Source organism: Aulonocara stuartgranti, assembly GCF_965226115.1.
Source record: "Aulonocara stuartgranti genome assembly, chromosome: 12".
NCBI lineage: Eukaryota > Metazoa > Chordata > Actinopteri > Cichliformes > Cichlidae > Aulonocara > Aulonocara stuartgranti.
Genome location: NC_138948.1, coordinates 14957370 through 14981465, shown reverse-complemented (window position 1 = coordinate 14981465; position 24096 = coordinate 14957370). Strand labels below are relative to the sequence as shown.

The window sequence follows — 24096 nt, the reverse complement described above, 5'->3', positions numbered from 1 at the left end:
GATCGTGTTTCAATGTGTACAGTGTCTGTGTGCGCGCGTGCGTGTGTGAGGGTAATAATAACAATGTAAGTTGGTTTGTAATGTACCATCACTGACCAGGAATTTGCTTTTGGAGACACTGTTGCAGACATATTGATTACCACCATGGCAACACAAATATATACAACACACAACAGGCTTTCACAGTCACCGCAGAGGGATGTGAGGAGAGAAAGAGTTAGAGAGAGAAAGACAAAGAAAGAGCTTGCTCCTCACTTTTTAAAGGGAAGGGTAGGAGAGTGAGAAGGATCATGGGTGGGCCCCAAAGAGACTCTTTAGAGATGGAGACGGCACTTTAGAAAACACTCAGCCTTCACAAATTGGAGGGAGGAGGGATGAGGAGCGAGGAGAGTCAATAGAGGGTGAAGAGAAAGACTGGATATCAGATTTTCCACAGAGCTGGATGATCGTCAGTATTTGTGTGTGTGTAGCAGCAATAGTAATGTTTGATTTGAATGTTTTCCAGCTTGAGTCTGAGTGTTATTCCCTCAGCCTCAACAGGTACATGCTAAAGTACTTCCTGGTTTTAGATCAGGTATTTCCCAGCAGCACTAAGGAGGTTGTTTACCATAAATAGCTTTCAACAGACTGCACAAATGTAGCTATTCATCATGCATTTGCTGGCTGCGTTCACCTCAATAGAAAGAGGTAATCGTATCCAGAAAGAGCAGAATGTGGCTTTCTCCTCTGTGTCACTTTCTCTTCACTTCCACGCACCCTGCCTCTCTCAGTTGCGCATGCACGCACGCACACACACACACACACACACACACACACACACACACACACACACACACACACACACACACACACACTCACAGCCACTTCATACTTATTTTCACATTAGTCTCTGCGGGGCCTTCAGCCATTAATTGTGTCCCAGACTGGGACCACAGAAGAAGTGTGGCCGGTAGTGCTGGGTGTATCCAAGAGAGAGGCAAGCAAGGCTGGGCACAGCTGTCTCCGGAGGAGGAAGCCACTCTCTCATATCGTTGCCCACATCCATCCTCAGAATACTCATCTAAACTCACTGTCCCTGAAGATGGCAATCACAAGAAGAAAATAGATTGTTTCCTTCAGGTCTACCTCAGGATAACACAAGCAATATATGCACGATTAGGAAGCAGCAGTCAGGCATCTAGTTTTTCCTGAAAACCTTTTAGTCTGTGACATTGATACAGTGGGGGATTTCACTGCAGTCTCGCAGCCTACGAGCAGAAACGTTGTCAAAGATGCCCCCCCGCCCAAAAGTGTGTTCCTGAACAGTGCTCCTCTGAGTTTCTCTCCAATAGAACAAAATCAAAAAAGACAACTTAATTTCTTTGCCCTAATATTTTCCGTTCATCTGTCTTTTGCCTATTCTGTAATATTTCCCAGCTGTACAAGATTCACTGGATTTACCATATTTATTTAATTACCACTTCAGCTGTTTTATTATTCCACCATTTCCTCTGTTTGAAAGGCGGCATTAATTGCCTGACTTTTATTGATGTATTTTTTTTTTTTCATCAAAGCTTTCATTTCACGGAGGAGAAAATCTAACTCGCGGAAAATAATGCAAATGTGCTTATGTGTGGGTGCACAGGATCCAACATGTAAATGATTCAGCTAGTCTTGATAATTTTTGCAAGTTTGGTAATTTGAAGCTGCTGGTGTAAGGAAAATGTGAGTTTTCCCACCCCTTGTATTATTTAATAATGCCTCAATATGTTTTATGAGGCTGGCTAGATTAGTCAGAGCTATTAATATCATAAACCGTTGTCTCCTCAGCTGACGTCGGACCAGCTAGTGATGCTTCTGGAGCTTCTGTTGGAGGAATCGGAGTTAAGCGTGGCATCACTTCGTGCTCTGCAGAGAACCTACAGTCTGCAGAATCAGGACGCTGAGGTAAGACCACACACTCGCTTATTCACTCATACAAACGCAGACACATGCTCAGACAAGTGAGCATATTCACCCAACATTTACAATCCCCTCCGATAATAAAAGTAGCTTTCCTCTCCGTGCACATCTTAAAGCATGGCACTTAGTAATGTGTTGTAAATTCTGTTGTAAGAGCTCTCTTCTTTACAGCAGCCATTACTGACTAAATCCCACAAGTATTTGCTTCATTTTTTAATGTTGAACAAAGTTCCTTAATGGTACTGTTAACAGTGTTTGCCTGTGTGTGTGTGTGTGTGTGTGTGTGTGTATGTGTGCATACTTTTCACTGTTTGTACTCTCTGGCTATGTGTGTATGTATGTGTGTGCGGATGATCAAGTGCTTCCTCTCAGTACAGGAGCGCTGTGAAAACACAGCTGTGCCCGAGCCTGTAAACTGTCCACGCTGACTTCCATCATTAACACATGGCCTCTCTTGAAAAGAAAAATTTGATACATATTTAGGGTTTTTTTTACGAGTTATTATTAGTTATATGAGCTGTTTTGTTGGGGCGGTAATGTATATAATGGAGCTCAGATGTTCTGTTATATAGAGGCTGCTCAATTGTGGTGCGTTTCCACTCATTTACTTGCTGGAATCTGAAATCATAAAGGCGTGATTTTCCCTAGCAGGTCCACGTAGCAAGCAGTGTGTTGGAAGCTGGAAACATTCCTTAGGGATTTTGGTCCATATTGACATGATAGCATCACACAGTTGCTGCAGATTTGTTGGCTGCAAATCCATGATGTGAAACCACATCCCAAAGGTGCTCTATAGGATTGAGATCTGGTGACTGTGTTGGTCATTTGAGTGCAGTGAACTGATTATCTTGTTCAAGAAACCAGTTTGAGATGAGCTGAAGTTTGTGAAATGGTGCATTATCCTGCTGGATACACTGTCTTCACGAAAGAATGGACATGATCAGCAACAGTACTCAGGTAGAATGAGGAATTTAAGCAATGCTGAGCTGGTACTAAGGGGACTGAAGGGTGCCAAGAAAATCACCCACAACATTACACCACCAGCATCAGCCTGAATTATTGATACAAGGCAGGATGGAATCATACTTTCATGTTGTTTATACCAAATTCTGGCCTTACTTTCCAAATGTTGCAGAAGAATTTGAGTGTTTTATTTTTTAAGCTTCTGTTGTCCAGACATGAGTGGCACCAGTTGTAGTCTTCTGCTGCTGTAGCACATCTGCTTCAAGGTTTGATGTGTTGTGACATGCTCTTTTGCATACCTTGATTGTAACGAGTGTTTATTTGAGTTACTGTTGTCTTCCTGGGCATTCTCCTCTGACCTTTGGCATCAACAAGGCATTATTGTCCATATTTTCAGTTTTTCAACCCTGGAGATGGTTATGTGGGAAAATCCCAGTAGAATATATTTCACTCACTAATCTAGCCAGCCTCAAACATTTCTGAAATATACCGTGTTCAAAGTCCCTTAAATCACTTTTCTTCCCCATTCTAATGCTTGGTTTGATTTTCAGCAGCTTATGTTGACCATGTCTACTCAGTCAATATGACCTACACCCCAATATTTCCAAGATAAAGCTGGGAATAAATGGAAAAGGATTTGTGAAATTTGGATGAAAACTTAAAAGCTCCATCTGAGACCCATTAAACTCATCTTTATTTAGTAGGTTGCAGAGGTAATGTGAGGATTTGAATGTGGTTGTAAATGGAGCATTGCTCAGTCTACATTCTTCAGCTGCAAGTAGGTGGAGGGCGCGGCAACATCTGCTGCACAAATAAAAAAAAGTCAAAAACTTCTGTTAAGCTTAAAAGAAAGGTAGTCTTTGGTTCCTTTCTTGACCTTTCTGAGTTTCAATTTAAACTTTAGCAGGTGATCTTAACCTACATGCCTAAATACATTGTAGTTGCTGCCATGTGATTAGGCAGTTAGATATTTGTATTGATGAACATGTGAATAGGTGTACCTAGATGCATTCAATCAGAATTCTCAACTGGCACTACCCCCCAAGTCAGGCTTCCAACTCGGAAAGTCGGAGCAGCCCCGCCACCCTCACTTATTCATCCAAGATGATGGCAGTACATGTAAACATTAGTAAAACTGTAAAAACTCTAGACTTCTACTGATATATATTTGTGACTGGCAAAGCTGACTAAGCCATATGCAGGGCTAGGCTCGATTGTGCTGTGTTGCTAGTGATAAGTAGCTGTATCTTGCTACCAAACAAATCCTGTTTTTCATTAGTTTTCTGATGTTCCTTTGGAACACATTCAAATCGGGAGTGATGTCACTTCCAGCTCCGACATCCGACTTCCGAGGCAAATGGAACGCAGTAAAAGTGGGTGTATTTCAGTAACTCGTCTGTAGTTCATTGTCTTATTTTCACTTCTAGTAATCCACCTCGTGGTCTCAGTCTGAGGTCACTGTGTGTTTGGCCTTGAGTCCAGCTTTTTACACGTACACCTCTTTAGTCAGACTTCCTGGCAGATGAAAGTAGATTCCCATCTGCAATTTCCAGGAAAAAAAAACTTTAAGTGTTTGCTAAAAATACGCAGGGCCATTACGCACATAGTCATGCATGGAAAAACACTCACCTACACACACACACACACACACACTCACTCACACAAGCATACCTGCACACACCTGTCTGAAGGCAATGGTCCAGTCCTAATGTCAGTAATCTCATTCAGAAGAGGTTAATCACCTACGTCTCTCCATATAAACGTGCCCATTTATTCTCTCTGTCCAGAGGTCTTTTTTCCCCCCCTTACTTTTTCTGTCCTCTTCTCACGCAGCTTTGCATTGTCTGCTGCCACTTTCATCGCAGAGGATTGATGATTGATCTGTTTAAAATAAATACAGGACTGAGTGCAGTCGAGCCCTCTGCAGCTCTTCAGTGTTTACCTGATGTAGAAAGAGCTTTTCAGAGTGAATGAATATTGGGTGATATGAATAGCTGTTATGACTTCTAAAAAGGCCGTTAGTAATGCCGTGGCTCTGAATGCATTGTGAAACAACTGATTGATCACTTGAAGATAGACGTGTATTATCAGCCCTTAGCAGCCTATAGTAAACCCCCAGCTGTTCCTCTTATATAGCAGCATGACACTACATGTTATATATGTAACACAGAGGGCGGTCGAACAAAGTTTCACACAGTCAAAGTGGAGTGAAGTTCACATGAGATGCTGCACAAAGCAACAGAAGACTAAAAGGTCTGGACTAAAGGTGCTTTCAAGACTGGCATGCAAACTTGAGTTTCCGTGTGTGTGTGATTTGCGTAAGCATGTACACAATAGTGAAAGGAAATACGTGGCTGACCACTGGTGTGCGTGCTGTCGGAATGCTTTGTCTATGGCGTCAGTGACCATGAATATGTGTGCGAGTGTGTCTGTGAGCTGGGGCATGTGTTTGCATGTATGAGACCAAGTGCGTGGCCCTCTTCCTTTCATATGAGCCTCATGTGACGTGAGATCCCTTGTTGTGTATTGTTAGACTTATTGGTGCAGAGCTTTTGCACACCTGAGTCACATGCAAACCTTAAAAAACACAGTTTCTACACTCCGTACAGACAGGAGATAATACAACAGTGAGGCTGAAAATCTGCACAAGCTTACTGTGTTCCCACACAGGAAATTGATAAGGAATTGTTCAAGTGCTCTTATGAAGAATGGTATCAGTCTTAATGAGATCGATCCTTACCTGTGTGATGCTACATGAGCGCATGAACATGCAATTCAATTGCGCCACAGTGCACATGCACATATGGAGCATTATCTGAGACTATAACTGGCCTTATTGTGCAAGCGTGATGCTAGGATTAGGTTTACTGCAGTCACTGGAGACTTCACCGAACCACATCAAGAACTGGGAACATGCGGAGCCGAGTAGAGGAGACAACAGAACAAGGCAAAAGAGTTATTACCAAGGGTCATCTAAAAAGAAGTAAATCTCAAGTTTATTTGTGCGCTTTAATCCAAAGGACTTCAAAGGACTTCACTGGCTCATATTAGACTGGAAACAAAAAACAGCTCCTCAAATGGGCAAAAAAAACCCCACCCCAGTTTCAAAAATAAAAACCTAGGGGAGGGAAATTCCTTGTAGACTTAATAGATGCCACTGGGCAAACAACATAAATAAAGCGTAATGGTTAAAGTAGTATAAAAAAAATGATAAAAAGGCAAAGATTTACAAAGAAAAGAGATAAATGGATAGTTCATTAAGTTTTTATTTTGTCGTTAGAAAACCAGATCCCACTCACATACACAGTTACACTAGCTTTACCAAAAGGTCTCCTAATAGCAGCTCTAAGGTTCTCTTGTATACATTTGTCTCATCCCCTTGCTTCATTTTTATGGAACTGGTATAAAATTTGGGAAAATCCTTCGTGAAGAAAGAGAATATTTCCCAAAATGCTGGTATGCAGTATGAGCATTCGCATCTTTGCTCCATGCGTGTTTTTGTGTGAGACGTGAAAGTTTGTTCATTGTGATAAGAGCGCACACACAGACGCTGTTCCTCGGTTGTGAGGAGGATTTGGGGGGGAGAGGGGAGGTTTGCAGTAATAAATGAAGGAATGTCACTGTGTAATTGCATGTGCTGTCAGAGAGAGGGGCCCAGCGAGAGGAAACGGGAGGGGAAGAAAAAAAAAGGAGGGTAAGGAGAGGTGCACCAGGCAGCTGCTCTGCCCCCGGGCTCTCCCCAGGAATGTAACCCAGCACGGGGAACAGCTGCCGGGGCTACGCAGGCCAGAAGGGCAGGGCTGGCACCAGAGGCTACACATGCTGTACACGCTCATGCACGCACACCCACCAATGCAGACGCACGCAGACGTTCCAGTGCGGGGTAGAAGAGCATTACTCTTAATTTGCTTTCTGCTCTGGGATTCTCACTGTCTTCCAGAATAAAGCTGAAAATAAATGGAAAAGGATTTTAAAAATCTGGATGAAAGAGCAACTTCAAAGCCCCATCTGAGACCTGTTTAACTCATCTTTATTTAGTCTGTTGCAGAGGTAATGTGAGGATTTGAATGTGGTTGTAAATAGAGCATTGCTCCGACTCCATTCTTAAGCTGCACAAGTAGGTGGAGGCCAGGGCCACATTTGCACAAGCAAACCAAAAACTCCTATTAAGAGTGTGACTGCTTAAAAAAAAGGTAGAGTCTATTGGTTCTTTTCTAGAATACACTATCTCAAAATGAATATCTGTACTGCTCCTTTAGAAATGCCCAAAGCCTGAGGTGTTGAAATAGAATCAATCTCCAGAAATCCCACGCTTGGTCACTGTACTGCCCAAAGGACCAGTTTATCATCCTGAGTGTGCTGAGATAGTTATGGAGAAGACTGAAACACCCACAAAAAAATCAGCCAGGGGAAACTGTCAGGCTTTAAAGTAGCGACAGTTCTTTAAAACATTTTTCATCCACATTTCCTTTTTCAAATCGCTCTTCTGTCTCTTTTATCATCTGTGTCTGCCTGTATATCCATACACGCACTTGCTGCAGATCCATGCACGGTCGCACATGTTCACGTGCACGCTCGGAGCAGATGATGAAGGATGATGGCTGAGGCAGGGACAGAGCCAGTCTCTGATCTCTCCTGTAACCGCGGCAACAGAGCTCCTATTGATCCTCTGGAAGAAAGGCCAAGCGTTAGCTTCCATGCGCACACAAGTGCACACATGCACGCGTTCAGTAGAAATACACCTCGACACACACGCACATGTGGAATTAAATCAAACTTTTTAATTTTTACTTGAACTTTAGACTGTTTCGGAAAGAAAATCATCTCAGTCTTCTTAAATATTAAATATATTAAACGTCCGATTGTGGATGACTCAGTCCACAGGCTCCCAGCTTGAGCTGTTTTGGTTAATCGCATGTTTGAATTCACTGGCTACAAGCAGGAAAATATATCTGTCAAAGTGGTGAATGCAAAAAAAAACAAACTACAATAAGATGTGTTTAGGAGTCAGTTGTTCCTCAAAATCATTACTGTGTACAATCTTCTGTCTTGGTTTGCAGGTCCGACATCGCTGGTGTGAACTTGTGGTCAAACACGCGTACGCTCAGGCTTACGGAGATGTGGAGCACTTTCTGATTCATGACCAAGTAAATACGCACAGCTGTGAAGCCTTTATCTGATTCAACCTGAGAAAAATTAAACTAAATAAACAGTTTTTTGTGTATGTGTGCTCCAGGCCATGGGTGTGTATCTGTACGGGGAGCTGATGGTTCAGGAGGACCCTGAGCAGCAGGCTCTGGCGCGTCACTGCCTCTCACTAGTCCAGGGAGAGATGGACCAATCGGCACGCAGAGTGGTGGAGGAGATGGTCCTATAACAGCAGAGGTGATGTCTTATTTTCAGTTCTTCATTCCAAATGCTGTCAAACATATTGGCTTTTATTTTTATGAATGCTGTTGTTCTGAGATAAAGTATGTAATAAATTTAACCTGACTGAAAACTTTCCGACAGCATAATTAGTTTTCCTTTTTCATCTTCTTTTTTTGCTCTCATTATTGCATAATTGGTTTCTCCTCAACTCAGAGGAATTCTGGTTTAATCGTAATTTTAGTGGCTTTCACTGGCACAGAATGGTGGGAATTCTCCAAACAAGCCAAATAAGAAATATAAACTATATTTGCTTAGGTTTATAAAATAAGATTACAAGTTACCCGCTCAGGGATTTGGTGGCTTTTTATTTGGAGCTCAGACTGCAACAGGATGCTTTAATAGCTTGGTGAGTTGCTTGAACCATACACGGGAAAAAGAACCAGTAATCAATACTTTGTTATCTTTTGAAGTTTTAAAATATTTCTCGGCTACAAAGCCACTATCTTTATCTCATAGTTGACCTTCTAGCCTGAAATGGAGTCTGTAAAAGAAAGCTTTGTATTGAATGGATCCTGATTCCATCTACCCCAGCGGACAGTCCGCACTTGAGTCACTTGGCTACTTTTACTGCACATTCCTTCCTGAGCTTATTGAGTGTGTATGCACATGTGTGTTTGTACACTTAGAATGGGGCCTTTTCCGTGGTTTCACAGCAGCGCCGTCAGGATGTGTTTGTCAGAGAAGGAATTTGGGAATGTGTTCCTCAAACAAATGAGAGGGAAGACAGAAAAAAAGAGAGAGAGGGGGAACGGGTCAGTGAGCATTTTCTGATGGGCTCAGGATGGTCTCTACTCGATGTGGAGGCATTTTCATACTGTTGACCCTGAAATTCCTCCTGCATGTACGTGTGTGTGTGTATGCAGAACCACAACTGTCAACCACTGGGCTTTTGGATGACTCCGTACAGTGAGGGGTGCATTGGTCTGACTCTAAATGAAGGAGAGAGGAAAAAATGGTTTAGTGAGAGAAAGAAGGAAGAGAAGGAGCAGAAGAGAGGACAGGGCTCTTTGAAGCTGCTGATCTTTTCATAACAGTCCTGTTATTACTGACATTAATAATGAATAATGAGACGAGGCAATTAAGTGGATCTAGGGTTGACAGTTGAAGTAAAGCAACCCAACTATTCTTCAAAATATTATTAGAGTGCTGTAGTATGTTATGAATAGTGTTATAAAATCTTATTAACTTTCAAGCGAAATACCCTGAGATTATAGCTTTACTTTTAAAAGTGCAAATAACTGAACTGAATTGAAGTTATGGCCACAAGGACACAAGATATTATTTTGCTACTGTTTTTAAAAGGCATGAAAAGCTGGATCGTGAAAAAGTAATTCTTTGTGAAAATTTGTTCAATTTTTACTCAAAATAGCAGCTTATCTGTTTTAGCGAACTTGTCAGTGTTGTCAGGCTACAACTAATACTAGATGTTTTATTAAAAACCGTATGGTCTGTGGTTGCTCCCATAGCTCGGTTGGCAAAGAACGAGACCCGTGTGTTGAAGCCAAGTCTTTACTCCTTGAGTCTAGACTAGCGATCCTTTTTCTCCATGGCATTTCCTCTCCAGCAAAGACATCAGAAGCCAGTCAGAAAACAGTCGATTTACTGGTCGATCTACGCCCTTAGCTTCACCTGGTCACGAACTGTGTGGGTAGTGACTGCAAGAATGAGATTGTGGATACAAGCGGTGGAAGTAAGCTTTCTCAGAAGGGTGCCTGCGTCCTCCCTAGGAAATAAGGTGAGGAGCTCAGTCCTTGGGGAGGGACTCCAAATTGAAGGAGCATCTAATTAGGTTGCATCTTGGGTGAGGTGCTCTGTCCTACCTGGAAAGAACCCCAGGGTAGACCCAGGACATGCTGAAGAGAGTATATCTCCTGCCTAGCTTGGGAATGCCTCGGTGTTCCCCTAGGACCGACCCCAGATGAGCAGCAGAAAGTGGAGGGAAGCAATAAGCAAATTAAAACAAAAAATATTAAATATAAATTAAATAGCTTGTTAAAAGCTTAAAAATCTCAACAATCTTCTAATTAGTGGGATTACAATCCAATGGATTGAGAGAGATCCATTATAATTTTGGAGAAAAGTATAAACTAAGTGACCCATTTTAATACAGAAACAATAACCCCCCCCCCCCCCCCCCCCCCACCACACACACACACACACACACACACACACACACACACACACACACACACTCGAGGGCCACTCACAGTTTTTACACCAAGTTGATGAGTTATGGTTTTGACTTCATAAGCTGTTTCTCTGGAGGTGGCCCTGAGGGAAGTTTTACACAACTGCTGCTTAACTGACACAGGTGTCAACAGGTGCTGATAGCTGACGAGCTAGGATCTATTTGGATTTCATCATCTGATTGGAAGATTTGAATCTCCTCTTGCTCTCATTCTGATTGGAGGACACTTCTGATAGTTTTTCTTTGCAAAAACTTCTCAGTCTGTGTCTCAGCCAAGCGACTGAATCTGATTATAGAGCCAACGTGATTATAGAGCCCCGCTTGGGATTGCACACATTTTCACCATATTTAAATAGTTTCATCCACAAAGACCTTACACTGACTGACAGGAAGCAGTAAGAAAACAGATATGCTCTAAAATGTGTGGGATTTTCAAAATAAAAGCCTTCAATTAGCAGTAGCAAGTCCATCCATCCACTTATCAAATTCAGGGTTAAAATAAAATCTTCCAGTTATGTTTTTTATTTATGTATTTATTTTATTTTATTGAGATTTCTAATCCATGTGTTTCAAAATAAAAACCCGAAACTCGAGTGTTCAAGTATGAAGCTGCTGATTTTTGGTGGCTTTTTATTTGTTCAGATTTGACATTTACTTTTAAGGCAAAATACAAACACTGCTAAACCCAGTCACATTTCTTTATGCCCCACCCTTTCATTCACACACATCAGGTAGCTTTGTTGCTACACTAAGTGTAAGGTCAGGGGAAGCGTCAGCAACCTCGGTCAACACAGGATGCATCACGAGGTGCTGCTAAACAGTTGTCCACATCATCCTGAGTGACTTACAGCACTACATCCTATTTTAAGCCATGACCGAGACGGGCTTTTATCTTCACACACGCACACACTCCGAGAAACCTTTATGCATTTGCACCGGATGTGAAAGGCTTTCTCGACAAGTGCTTGGCATCTGGCTCAGTCCTGATAAATCTGTCTAACACACACGTACAACACGCACACGTCCAGCGCCTATCTGTCTGTACCCACTGATCTGTTTCGTCATCATTCAATCCCTCACGACACTCTGTGGGTTATTACTACAAGTGAGGAAGAAAAGAAACAATTGAAGAAGAAAACAAGCAGTTAGAGACAAATTTTCTAACTTTTATTGTTCCTTCCCATTGGACTGACCCAAACAAGCCTCCATAAACATCAGCGGATCACGCCGGTCAACTGAGCTAAGGTCCAGATCTCTAACCAATTAAAATGATGGATGAACAGACCTCCCCGCTGCTTTTTCATATCGCACTGTAGGGAGACGGATTTATGTTTTACTGCTCACTTTGTGTTCCAGCGTCGGCCTTTCTTAAGTAGAACAGTTCCTCCCTGTACCCTTTTACACCCTCGCGCAGACCACAGTACAGTGGGATTAGGCTGAGGCGGGCTGAGAGGGTTTTAACTGAAAACAACATGTCTGTCAAGGCTCACTCCCTGCTCTGTGTTCCTAAACCCAAAAAGCACAACCCTTAAAAAGAGAAGGGTGGTCTCTCCCTGTCTTTTTTTCAAGTTCTTTTCCCCCTCCCTGCTCACTCCCTCATTCTTTTCTTCCCCCTCCGGTACATGCCTCTGGAATCCCTCTTGATCCGCTTAATGAGGGGCATATCGCCGGGTTAGCCGAGCGTGGCGAATGGGAGACGAGGAGAGGGGTGACCAAGGAAATAGTACGAGAGAGAGAGAGAGCAAGGTTCTACAGGTCTGAAAGAGACAAACAAGCTGAAATCATATATATATATATATACATATATATATATATATATATTAGTCTGAAGGCAGTTATAGGTTCACATTGGACTGGAGCTGGACTTGAGGATGTAACTAGAGAAAATAAGAGTGGAGCTCTTGTTCTTTCATGTCTGGGCTGTGAGGGTTCCTGGCGTGCTGATTTGTGACTTATGATAAAATCACATTGCCAGGGATTACCACACAGCCTTGACCCAGTCGGCTGCTATGGCAACCACAGCCCCTCCTATACACATACATAAACACACTCATCCTCCAGAAACTTGTGGGGGGGGGAACAAAAAAACAAACAAAAGAAGACTTGATTATCTGAGTGTGTGATTGTGTTTGAGGAGCTGGTGATTTGGAGGAGAAGAAGGGAAAAAAAGGGGGAAAGTGTGATGAAGGAGCTCATCACTGCAGCTGTTTTGTAAGAGCGCGTACACGTCGGACAGGTTTTTGTATCCTCTCTCCAGCCAGACACAGAGCTTAGCTGATTGGTGAACAGTGATTGATTCCCTCTTTGTTCACAGTGGCTAAGTTCTGCACCTGAGGAGAGCATGACCCAGACAGGGAGACAAAGAGGAGACGACAAATGGGTGTGGGAGGAAGAGAGAAGAAAAATGTGCCACAAAGTTTTTACAGTGGCGGTTACGTGCGTGTGTGGACAGTTGGGCCTAATTTTCCTACTTCAATTATCAAATGTGTGTTTATACAACACTCCCTTCCCCTTCTCTGTTTTAAGCCGTTTTCCCGCTCATTGCTTGATTGTTCTGCATCTTTTTGCACCTTTTTAAAATTATTTTAATTTGTTTAAAATCTCATTTCACTTTTCTTTTTCCCCTTATCTCACTGCTTTTGCTCTCAATAGCTCTCCTCTTGCATGTCTGGAAAAGCTTTCCACTGAGACGACCTCGCTCAGAAGAATTAAACACGCAAGCACCCCCTTCGCAAATTCAAAACACTGCGCAGGATTACTAATGAGCGCCACGTTTCGCTCTCCTGCTTTGCCTGTTGTTCTTTCTCCTCCTTTCATCTTTCCCTCCCTGCTCCGTACTTCCACCCCTCTGCTTCTATCTCCTTTTAGTTGCGTAGTAGAAGAGATAATCCTGCAGATGATGCCAGTTGCACGCTTTATAGTTCTAGAGAAGGTGAGAGTATCTCAGGAGAGAAAGTGTACTTGAGGTACTAATGAGGTCTGGGGAGACCCAAACTCTGCTTAATGGTGCCGACAGATATTTCATCAGTCCTTAAGCAACGGCTACCATCATCAGGCTCATCACCATCGATGCTGCGTTAACTACACCCTCAGCATATTCGAGTACTATATAATACAAGGCAATAATATGATTGAAATCAAGACTTTGGACTCAAAAAAGTGGCACAGAATTGATGGATGAAATGAACAGATGTAAAATAAACTATTAATAGGCCATTGTGAGACACTGACTTAATACTTCCTGCAGGCTATAGGTGAAAAAAATGAATTTAAGCCTTTCTAATAACCCTCAGAGCCTTTTTTAAAAGTCTCCACTCAAGGTGTGACGATCAGGTGACCATAAAACTTTAGACATTTGATACATTTGAAGACGTGCTTTCACCTGAAGCACGGTTTCATGTTTCAAGTTTTCCCGTGTGAACATACTGCATAGAAACCTGTTTGGAATTAGCGTGTAACATGGGTTTTAGATTTGGCGTCTTGCTTTGTAAACATTTTTTTGTAAACATTCTGTGAATTGCGTTGCCCAAACTCAAAAGCGGGGCTTGATACCACTCTCATAACTGCCTGCTTGATAGGAAGCCAGCAGCCAAAGCTGAACTCAGCACAGGCCTGAAAAGGGAGCGTGAGGATAGGCTGCGAAATCCTCTAAAGCTGAGTCATTCATTTTGTTTATTTACTCTGCTATAAACTGACTTTTCGGTTTTACAGGGGATTATATGAGAGAGACGGTTTCTTGGCTAGGTGCAGTTGCTTCCTGGAGTCTCCGTCGGCCGCTGAGCACCCGCAGTGACACCCTGCTGATATGCCGCCGGCGTCGTTCTCATTCTTTATATTAGGCATAAGTTAACCATGCTGCTGGCTGTGGCTTCATATCGAGTGGCATCAGTGTGAAGTCAAATAACTGTTCATTTAACTTATCAGTCATGTTGGGGTAAAGCTGGGTAACTTCTTTTAAAAAGGTTGACAGGGCCATCATAAAATCCCTTTTTCAAAAATGATCCTTTAAGAAGTTTAAGTGCCTCAGGTTTAAAACCTAAAATCACGTTGGCAGCCAAAAGTGCTGTCTGGGCATCCCAGGCTGATATGTATTGATTTTTGATCTAATCTCAGCCCGAGGAAGCAGAGATACAGAGACCCATAAAGCAGACCGATTCTCACACATTTCCACGCTGTGGAGAGAAAACAAGACCGAGGCCTCAAAGATGGAAACGCTGATAGTGATTTCAAGGTCTTTCCAATATTTTAGGTCTCCCCTTCTCTGTATTGAGTTCCTCCAGTAGATTTAATGTGGCGATATACACGTCTTATTGTTTTGTCTGAGATGGGAGAAACAAAAAAGCTGTGATCCTGCGAAACCCCCACTGATAACATGAAAAACAGGAATTCTTAGCTGGGTTACACACGCTTTGTTTCAAGCATCATGGGGAGTGCTGAGAGAAGGTTTTCTTTCCAAGTTCCTTAGACTGAGAGAAGGTTCCTGAATTAGTCAAGATAAGCTATACAAAAACAATGCACGCACGGTATGAAGCTTATCATGGACGACTATATTTTCCTTTGCAACTTCTTCCAACGGAATGATCAGTAAAACTCAGTCCTACTTCACATAACACAAAAAATAGTTATTTTGAACGGGTTATACAACAATATGTGAACAAAACGCATCTCAGAAAAATGAATTCCACAAAATGAAGTGCGCCCATCAGCTGTGCAGCTGGGCTATGTGCAGAGAGTGAATCTGACTTTATAGTTTAACTTGCAGTATAACCTCTGATCAGATGTGGGTGTAGTGTGTGCCAGAGTCCACTTTTTATCCAGCTAATTGTAATGCAAATCTATACTATTCTGGACCAACGGCTCCCTGATCAAAACAGTGACAGATGGTTGAAAATGTATTTTAAAACCGGTCAGTCTTTTTGGAATGGAAGCCGTGAGGAGGCATTACAGCGCTCTATATTAACAACGAGAAAATGGCGGCTAAACGAGGATAGATGTGTGAATTAGAAATGAGGGCCATGTGGAGCCTGCCATTTTTAGACCTATATTTAGGGCCTGTTAAAAGAATAATGACCATCAAAGGCCTGTAAAAGAGAGGAATTGCCATCAGAGCCCGTATCCAAAAGGTGATTTATTACACTCTAATGGGAAGGAAATGGTCCTCTGCACATCAAAGGACAAAGCAACATTGTATAAAGAGACCGAAAATAAACTTATTCGCCCCACAACGCCCACATTTTCTTCTCCTCATGCATGTGAAACTCGACTGATCGGCTGTTGAACATCGAGTGTATTTCAGGGAGTTGAAGCATTGAATTCCATTTCAAAGGATAAGCAGTTTGAACCAAGTACAGATGCTCATCGCAAGCAGGGAGTGGAATGTGGATTTGATGGGTTTAAAATTTCTATTTTTATGATCAGACACTCGAAGTACCCTTGTAGTTTTTTTCTTTGAATGTCAAAAAAGTACACTTAATTTGTGCCAGCTCCCACCATCTATCGGTGGCCTCGCTGACACTTGTTAAGTTTCAACCATGCGAGCCGCAACGTTCAACAGCTGGGGAAATCCAACAGTGTCAGCTGTACGGTTTTTCTCGTGGGTTTAGCAAAGTGGGTGGAACGCTGCTCGACATGCTACCTGAGTTGGAATTGCTTTTTGCCTCATTACAAAGGGAAAAAACAATGCTCGTAGCCAGCACTTGATGAGAGATGGAGTGAGAACGAGAGATCTGGGCTTGGATTTCTGTGCCTACTGAGCTGATAATCAGTCCTACAGAATCACTGGCTCAGTTCAGCAGGAACAGGAATCCAGTCCACTCACCACCAGAGCAGAACCAAACGGACGTCACATGAAAGATATGAGTTATGGAACAGTTTTGGGGGTTTAGAAATACGATCGATCCATGGCGGGACGGCAGCTTCCACACAGCAGGGGCGCTGGAGTCAGATTAAATGCATTGTATTTTTTTAAGAGAATACTCTACGTCGTTTTATTAACAGGTGAAGAAATATTTGGGAGCAAATGTATTTTTAAAAAAAACATCTGTGTGATAGGCCTGGGACTTCTTGGTAAACCTGGCTGCAGAAAGATATTGGTTAACACTTTAAATGTACTGTTGTCGTTGTTTTTGTTGAATATTTTGGATTTTGAACTTGGTGACATTGAGAGCAAACGGAAAAATGTCTTTTTAGGATATAAAAATGTGTTTTATTTAATCGAAATATTTTCTACTTGTATGTCCTGCATCTTAGCCAATGACACCTGCGTTGGATTCCTTAGACTAGACTAAAACCTGCATTGTGTGTTTGTCTTCACACCACATAGATAACCCATTAGAGCATTGTAAGCATCTACCAAATGTTCTGTAAGGCTCCTGTGTGAACATATTCTTCATTTTCTTCCAGGTTGCTGACTACAGACAGGAGGGACAGGAGTTTGGCACAGCAGCCGCACGAGAGTCCAGCACTCACCTGCTCGTTTGCCTGGATGCTGCAGAATAGCTCAGCAGTGTGAAAACCAGAGGGTTGTATTCATGCTCTGCAACTAAGACCAACTGGCAAAGTTTGGAGCACAGCAGTTCTGTTCATTCAAGTCTAAGAAATAGCTGGTATGTGCTAGATATGTGCACAATTAGTCAGCCGGAGGCTTGAATGCTGGTATACTTGCTGGTCAGCTGAAGTAATTATTCATATTTTATTAACCCTCTGAGGACTGAGTCATCAAAGGTGTTAATCCCGATCCCCTCATATAAAAAAGAAACAGATATTTGTGTAAAATAAGACATAATGTGTGATGGGTCTGTATAGAGTCTCTATTGTCTTTATTCCATGATTGCCAAGACAGCCACTTTGTTAGGTTCACCCATTCAACTGCTTCTAAAAGCAGATTTCTGATCAGCCAATCATATGACAGCAACTCAATGCATTTATGCATCTTTGGAAGTGGCGTGCTTTTTAGAACTAATTGCAACTTGGATCTCAGAGGGTTAATGTACAATGCCAGTGACTGGAAATTGTTAACCACTAAAATGGAAAGTTCTGCACATTTTAATATATTTGGTTAATGAATAAATTGATTAACAGCTTTAGATGACTCAGTTACACACAAAATATTTGTACGGACAACGTTTAACCTCATCCGTCAAATTTGGCTCAATTTTTGACTGTTTGCTGATTTCCCACCAGTCAGTTAATCCAATTTCATTCTCCTATTTAAATGTAGGAAAAAAAGTGAATTGAAAAGTGAATTGTAACCCATAACTATACAATCTGTTCATTATGAGATGTTGTATTGTTGGTGTGGAAAGAGAAAATAGAAAAGAAATAATGTAATTATGTAAAAAACAAAACAAAACATATTTCAAGGAAAAGTCACTGCATGTTCATCCAAGCTGAGCTGCTGTTAGTGTCTGTTTGTGTAGGTGTGTGTGTAAGTGTGAGTCTGTTTAGTCTAAAGTCACGATTCGGTTCTTTGGAGTTTAGACTGGAAATTCTTTGAGGTGAGTAATGTTTTTCGAGTTTTTTCGGGTTTTTTTCCTGTATTGAAACAGGCAACTCTCAGGGCATTTCTACATGTGCTGCTCTGCAGATACTAACGGCAAACCTGTTTGTGTATAATTGATTTTTTTGTATTTGCTGTTTATGTTAAAATAAAATGATGTTTTGTTAAAAATCCGTGTACAGCTTTTGTTTTAGAGACAAAACAGAGAAAAGCTGAAGATTAGTCAGGCACTCGTGGATGTTACACTGATTTTATATGTAAATTACATATCCGAGACACTTGTTACAGCCGGGCAGACTCCATACCACCTGGAGGAGAAATGTTGCGGCAGAGCTACAGGAGATGGGCTACACCTGGAGGGAAGCTCAGCGTGGAGGGAACTTGATGTGGTCTTATGTCCCACTATGACATGCAGAGGATAAGAAGGCGAGGAGACTTATAATAAGGTGTTTCATAACAAGTGCATTTAATTGATTAATATGAGGATGTATATCTTTTGTTTCACAAATCCAGAGCATAAAAATAACAAAAAACAGCGCAGCACTAATGTTCTGCTAATACTTAATGGTTCAATGACATTTTTAAGCGCACAAATTCCAGAAATCACTAATTTTTCATTTGAATGATGCATCATACAACAAAAACTATTTCCTGAATAATGAAAGAAGCCAAAAATTAATTCTTCTACAAACTATACATGCATAGTTTGCATAAATACATGCACATGTATTTGTTTACATTCTATCCAACTCCAGCAGTCAGCTAGTAGTAACAGTAAGTGTAATCTAAAAGCACCGTTTGCTTCCAGTTTTAAATCAAATGTGACCTAGACCTTGAGCTTTACAAACAATAAAGCTATTTACATACAGTACAAGTACATACAGAAATATCTGCATGAGTGACATTAATCGTTTACATTTATCATACACTCAGCACTGTTGGAGCATGTTTTTCAAGCCAGAAACAGTAATTACACGACGATAACTGGCGTTTGGCTTTCCTCCCCACAAACCTACGTCTTACAGTCGGCATGTGTAGCATGAAGGATTTATATTGTGAGGCAATTATGAGAGTGGGAGGACTCTGACACGTCGTACGAGCTGCTGCTGCTATGCAGCGTGATCTGTCACGCAGAGTGTCCTTGTGGGCCTCGGCAGTTGTTTGTTGTGTGCGTATGTCTGTGACCTGGCTCCGTTGTTTTGACACAGTCCTGTCACCGCTCCACGGTATATCAACAAGAGAGCATGGCTATTTGTTATTCTGCAAACGAGCTAAAAGCCCAGGGATGAGCTCACAGTTGCGTGGTTTTGTACAATTTGGTATGTAATTGTGCGTGTGTGCCTATTGCTCACTCTGAATGCATTTGCGTTATCGTCTTTTGAAGTTCCTTGATCCTTAGATGAACTGTGTCTCTTGATAAACAGCATCCTTCGTTTAGTCTGAGCTCCAGTGAGCTGAGAACACATGCTGCTTCATCAAGCAGACCAGACTGATCCACCACCTGGACTGACACACACACACACACACACACACACACACACACACACACACACAAAACAGTTATTGCCGTGACTGGGCCAAAAATCATCACCAGAAAAACCAAATCTCGTCTCATGGGCATAATCATAAAGAAACCTGACTTCACGTTTATAATATGACACCAGATAATTCTTAATATTGGAACGTGTAGAAAAATCTTGTGTTTCCCACATTCACACGTAAGTTAAAGTACATGTTACATCATTAGATTTGATGCATATGAGACACATAAAAATGAAATACTAAAATAACTTTTTAGTTAAGCAAAGAAATGATAACGTACAAGTACTTCAAAATAAAGCCTCACGTCATGCTTGCTTATTTTAATCATGACAACAGCTACAGCAACCACTGCCATTTATACATTTTGACTTTGTTATAAGTTTTATTTTATATACAAGGTATAATATAAAAAATAGAAATACAATCATGTCAGTTTATTTTATCTCCAATTAGCAAACCTAATTTTTAATATTCTTCCTTTACATGGACAGTGTTGCTGCCTAAGATGTTTTGGGGTTTAGATACGAAAATATGGAAAAAGATTATTCAAACTAAACAGCTTTTCACCTCGTGGTTTTGAATACATTTCAAATACACACAGAAATGTACATATCACACCAATGATCTACCTGCCCATTACTGTGTATCCACCCTCTTATTGTGGAAAGCAGTAACAGGGTGGACGTTTTATTCTTAAATCAACCATTATTCCTCATGTGATGCACAACAGGCTAGCAAATGAAGACCATAAACATTATTTTTAACATGTTTATGAACCATGTGATCGGAATTACAAAAGAATATCTGTTTACACTGTAAATAAGGGTAACAGGGTGAACAGGTTATGCTTTAACGCATCTGTGAACCATTCTGAAACATGGGGGGGAAACGGTTGATGAAAGATTGATGTTTACTCTGGCTTTTATAGAGGATTTCCCTCCAAAACACTAATACAACTTACTGTAAGTCATGTAACTAGCAGACCAATAGAGGGGAGCTATCCAAAAAGACTGGTAAGAGTAACAGGACGGACGGACAAATGTGGGACAATTTATTTTATTTCAGACTTTAAACGTAAAAAAAAAATATATATATATATATATATAAAAATGTATTAATAGGGGGAAAAACATCTAATGTAGAATATTACTATTAAGGCTGTACAACAGTAATGAACAAGTTTGTGTTTTTTAATGACTTATATTAGCAAATGAACTTGAACTTGAATGAACGGGGGTGTTTTAGGGTATTTGTGCTTAAAAAAAGAAAATAATTTTAAAAATAAATATTTTCTAAACATATAACTGTTTTCTAATAGTTAATAGTGTAAGGCAAGCTTTTGAAATAAGTATTTGCCAATTTTTATACAAAACGCACTCAGATCTGTGATCGGGATTGAAAGGCATTAAATACTAGGAATGATTCACATTCCCAAAGTGTTGGTATTGCTATTGGGAATTACATGTCACATTTCTCCAAACTTTACACTTTTAAAGCATAATAAAGATGACAGACTTCATATATGTTTTAGAGGCTTTAAAGACCTGCCACAGGATTGACTTTGTCAAAAAGAGAATCGAGAAATATTCTCAGATGGCTGCATCTGATCCATGTTTCAACCTGTCCAAATGTCCAAGAATAGATTAGAATAGAAAAGCACTTTACTGTCACTGTACATGTACAATGAAATTGTAGAAAAAAAGACCGGTGCAGGACACTGAACCCTCCAACCCAGTAGGTTATGCAAAGTGCTGGTGTACCTACTTTTTGTGTGTGTCTGTGTGAGTGAATGAGTTAAAGAAAGTCACATTTAAAAAACAGCTGTCAACATAAAATAATTTCTATGGACCACCACCTTCTTTCAGACCAATCATTTGCACTCGTACTTATGTATCTGAGATGATCCAGTGTGTCAAAATGTTCACCCATCAGCTTGAATGGGTGGTGGGCTAAGACTGTGCTGGTGTAGCCAGTAATTCCTGGACCCTTCCACCTATCCCTGAGACCTAATTATCATTACTGCAATGACCTTGGACATGGACGTTGGGCCAGTTTGACACAGGAGCTTGCACGAGTTTGACTGGTCAACCTTCTGAAAACTAGCAGAGGGTGTGGAAGTAGTCTATAGGTGTCCCAAGGACACAACCTTGAGGGGAAAACTAGCCAGGTTTTAATTATGTATGTTTCCTGATTTAAATGGATTTCATTTGCAGAACATTCAGATCAAACCTTGCATACAGCATGAAAGGAGGGCCGAAATGATTAACATCTTTCTCTATAAAATGGACCCTTTGAAGCATTTCTTTGTCAGTAGCTTGTATCTAAGGTCCAGCATTTCAAGCATTATGCATACTGAGCTTTGCATTTAATAAGAACTGGATGGAACAATAATCTGAAAATGACAGAAGAGAAACAGTTTTCCTCACCGCCTGTAAAACCTCTGCCGAGCCACTTGGTGGTAGCTGGCAGAAAACGGCAACATTAACCAAAAGGCTGACAGTCAATGATGGAGCAAATGATTGCTGCTCAGGTTGTGGTGAAACCAGCGTGCCCAGTGACTGCAGGCGGTCGCTGGGAAGAGGATGAGCTGCGCCTGAGAAAAGAGTGCGTATGTGGTTCCAAGCTTCTTTGGCCCGTGCCTGGTGGGAAAGATGTTTAAAAAGAAAGGAAAGAAAGAAAGAAAGAAAGAAAGAAAGAAAGAAAGAAAGAAAGAAAGAAAGAAAGACAGAAAGAAAGAAAGAAAGAAAGAAAGAAAGAAAGAAAGAAAGAAAGAAAGAAAGACAGAAAGAAAGAAAGAAAGAAAGAAAGAGAGCATGCTCAATTTCAACCAAGTCAGATTTAACGGGTCTTCTGGTGTCTTTCATGTAAAAAAATAAATGACAAACAGACTGCTAATTCAAAAATGAGACAACAAGAAAGCCTAGCAGAGAAGAACGTACAACTGTAGTAGAGGAGATGGTGGAGTCTCCAAGGGTTATGATGGGAGGCGGACAAGCAAGAGACAGAGAGGTAAAACTCAGGCAAAGCTGGCCCAGACACTCACTGAGAAATCAATACTACATCACCCTTTCCACCCAGCCCTCTCATCTATATCTCTCTCCCTCTCTTCACCACTGTCTCACTCCCTCCCTCTCAGTTAGGGGTCATCCATAATTAATTCATTAATGTGTTATTCCGTTTTTTGCCCCTCTGTATTGTTTCTTTTGCTTTCAACAACAACAGACCTGCAAATAACAGACTATCCCCGATGTTATGTTGCCGAGTTATGCTGAAGCACTTAGCTGCCGCAGTGTTGGTAAAAGAAGAGAAATAGTTGGAACAAACTGGTTTTCAAACAAAGTCTATTTAAGAAGATCCCCGGTTGCCTTCTTAGTTTATAATGACGGGGCAGAAATATCTGCATCGATCAGTTCAACACTTACTAAGCAATTATTTAAGTGGAAAATTTTGGATTTCATATAACTAGATTAAAATGATTTATGCAAAAAACAAACAAACTCACCAGCTGTGAAGCTCTGTGGTGCCACCTCTTGGTGGGGTAGTGGTAGAATATCAACAGCCACAGAAAGGGATCACCATCTTCAGTCCCAGATGTGACCAGCAGCTGGACAGCCACCTGTACCCAGTGGGCACACTGAACCAGCAGGAACCAGGCCTCAAACACGTTGTGGTGCCCCCTGCAGGACATTAGGAGAAGCAGCATTTAACAGCAGAAGTAGAACCCTTCATGAACAGTGGGTATCATTGGGAAGTGATTTGTTACCGAAAAGACACTGTACCACATGAGAGAACATATATTATATGAACACATACCTCACAGGGTACAATTTCTTTTTAAAAAAATGAATAATTCAATAGCAAACACCATCAGTTATATTAAACCAACAGTTTGTAGGATTTAGGGGGAATTGTAGCTTAGAAGAAGTATAGGATTCACGATTATGTTTAAATTAGTGTATAATCACCTGTAAGTAGAAATTTTTTTGGGGCAACCGTGGCTCAGGGGGTTGGGAATCGCATCTGTAACCGGAAGGTCGCCGGTTCGATCCCTGGGCTCTCTGTCCTGGTCGTTGTGTCGCTGGGCAAGACACTTTACCCTACCGCCTACTGGTGTTGGCCAGAGGGGCCGATGGCGCGATATGGCAGCCTCGCTTCTGTCAGTCTGCCCCAGGGCAGCTGTGGCTACAACTGTAGCTTGCCTCCACCAGTGTATGAATGTGAGAGTGAATGAATAGTGGTATTGTAAAGCGCTTTGGGTGCCTTGAAAAGTGCTATATAAATCCAATCCATTATTATTATTTATTTATTTATTTTTTGTAAGCTAAAAAAAAAAACCTCTTCCATCAAGTAGACCATGTTGTGCCAGCAATATGTCTACAGGAGCCCAAAGTGGACAGAGCACCAACTGGATATATATATAGAGAGAGCTTTCCTGTGTGGCTTAGCTTCACTCTTGGAAAGGGAGGAGCGACGGAAGAGTATTTAGTTGCTTGCAATCTGCAACCAAACTGCAAGATGCCAATAAATCCTACAT

The 24096-nt window shown here is 41.3% G+C and overlaps 2 protein-coding genes across 4 annotated transcripts in view; one reads left to right on the top strand and one right to left on the bottom strand.

Annotated features, from left to right (window-relative positions):
• aopep (aminopeptidase O (putative)) overlaps positions 1 to 18191 on the top strand; it is a 97717-nt gene extending 79526 nt beyond the window's left edge. For both annotated transcript variants that reach the window (XM_082555566.1, XM_082555567.1), the window contains exons 15-18: positions 1810 to 1926; positions 7965 to 8051; positions 8141 to 8289; positions 16925 to 18191. In XM_082555566.1, coding sequence (XP_082411692.1) covers positions 1810 to 1926; positions 7965 to 8051; positions 8141 to 8281 — 345 coding nt within the window. In that variant the 3' untranslated portion in view covers positions 8282 to 8289; positions 16925 to 18191. The remainder of the gene's footprint in view (positions 1 to 1809; positions 1927 to 7964; positions 8052 to 8140; positions 8290 to 16924) is intronic.
• Positions 18192 to 18474: 283 nt separating this feature from the next.
• fancc (FA complementation group C) overlaps positions 18475 to 24096 on the bottom strand; it is a 33167-nt gene continuing 27545 nt past the window's right edge. For both annotated transcript variants that reach the window (XM_082553979.1, XM_082553978.1), the window contains 3 exons: positions 23065 to 23239; positions 21989 to 22201; positions 18475 to 19521 (listed from right to left, as the gene is read on the bottom strand). In XM_082553979.1, the coding sequence (XP_082410105.1) occupies positions 19369 to 19521; positions 21989 to 22201; positions 23065 to 23239 (541 nt within the window). In that variant the 3' untranslated portion in view covers positions 18475 to 19368. The remainder of the gene's footprint in view (positions 19522 to 21988; positions 22202 to 23064; positions 23240 to 24096) is intronic.